Raw genomic sequence first — 1295 nt, forward strand, 5'->3', positions numbered from 1 at the left:
TGATGAAGAGGTAAAAGCTAAAGAAGAGCGTCGCGTCGGACGCGTCAAAGCCAATCATAAAGTAGAGCGGCACGAGGAAGATAAGCGGAAAGACGAGCTGGAAGAAGAGCTCGCTGACGTTCTTGGCGAGGTACCACACCCACGCGTGGTAGAGACCCGAGTCGTACTCGCGGCGCATGATGGGCAGTTCCATGGGCACCGCGATAAACTCGGGCGTCGCGGCACCAAACATTTGGTTGATCGCGATGAAGAAGAGCGCGCCCGTGAACGACTGGACGCCCGACTGCGACATCTTGATCTGCCAAAAGATGAGGCCCGCAAAGATGGACGTAAAGATGCTCTGGCCGAGGCGCGCGCCAAACGCAATCTTGTCCCGGACAAGGCGCGTCACGTTGCGCTTGGTGAGCACGCGCAGCTGGCCCATGAGCCCCATGTGCGTCTGCGTGTAGCCGTTGTCATCGTCAAACTCTTCGTTACTCGACTCGGACGACGCTGGCGCCGTGGTCAAGTGCGTCGCCCACGCCTTGACGAGCGCCTGGACGCGGGCCTTGGACGTGTCGGTGCCATCGGCTTGGATGATCTGGCGCATGAAAAAGTCGGTCGGGTTCATGTAGTTGGGACACGCGTGGCCCTGCGCCGCAAAGTACGCGACCGCTTCGGACGCCGGACCGTTGTAAACAGTCTCGCCTTCTGTGAGCAAGTAGAGCTTGTCAAAGAGCGGGAAGAGCTCGGACGACGGCTGGTGGATCGTCGCAATGACCGTCCGGCCCTCGCGTGCGAGCTGGCGCAGCTGCAGCACGACCGACTCGGCCATGACCGAGTCGAGACCCGACGTGGGCTCGTCCGCAAAGAGGAGCGACGGGTTGGTCAAGATCTCGGTCGCGAAACTGAGACGCTTGCGCTCGCCCCCCGAGATGCCGCGGATCTTGTCGCCGCCGATGGGCGCGTTGCGGCACTTGCCGAGACCAAGCTCCTGGATGACAAAGTCGACGCGCGCTTGGCGCTGCGATGGGTTGAAGAGTTTGCCCATGCGGAGCTCGGCCTGGTACAAAAGGTGCTCTTCGACCGTCAGCGTCTCGTAAAAGACGTCGTCTTGCATGACGTAGGACGCGTGCTTGGCCGACGCCTTGGACCAGCGCGCGCCGTTGACGAGGACAGAGCCCGACGTCGCCGACTGGCGACCCGAAATGACATCGAGAAGCGACGACTTGCCGGCGCCGGACGGACCCATGAGCACAACAAACTCACCCGCGGTCGCCGACCCGTGCACGTCGTTGAGTACGACCTTGTCGACC

The 1295-nt window shown here is 61.9% G+C and overlaps 1 protein-coding gene across 1 annotated transcript; it reads right to left on the reverse strand.

The window, feature by feature from the left end:
- SDRG_17435 (hypothetical protein) lies at positions 1-1295 on the reverse strand (the record flags this gene model as incomplete). Its single annotated transcript, XM_008623677.1, has 1 exon — positions 1-1295. A coding segment is annotated over one exon (1295 nt), but the record flags the coding sequence as incomplete, so codon positions are not given.

Source organism: Saprolegnia diclina, assembly GCF_000281045.1.
Source record: "Saprolegnia diclina VS20 unplaced genomic scaffold supercont1.372, whole genome shotgun sequence".
In the NCBI taxonomy this organism is placed as follows: Eukaryota; Oomycota; class Saprolegniomycetes; order Saprolegniales; family Saprolegniaceae; genus Saprolegnia; species Saprolegnia diclina.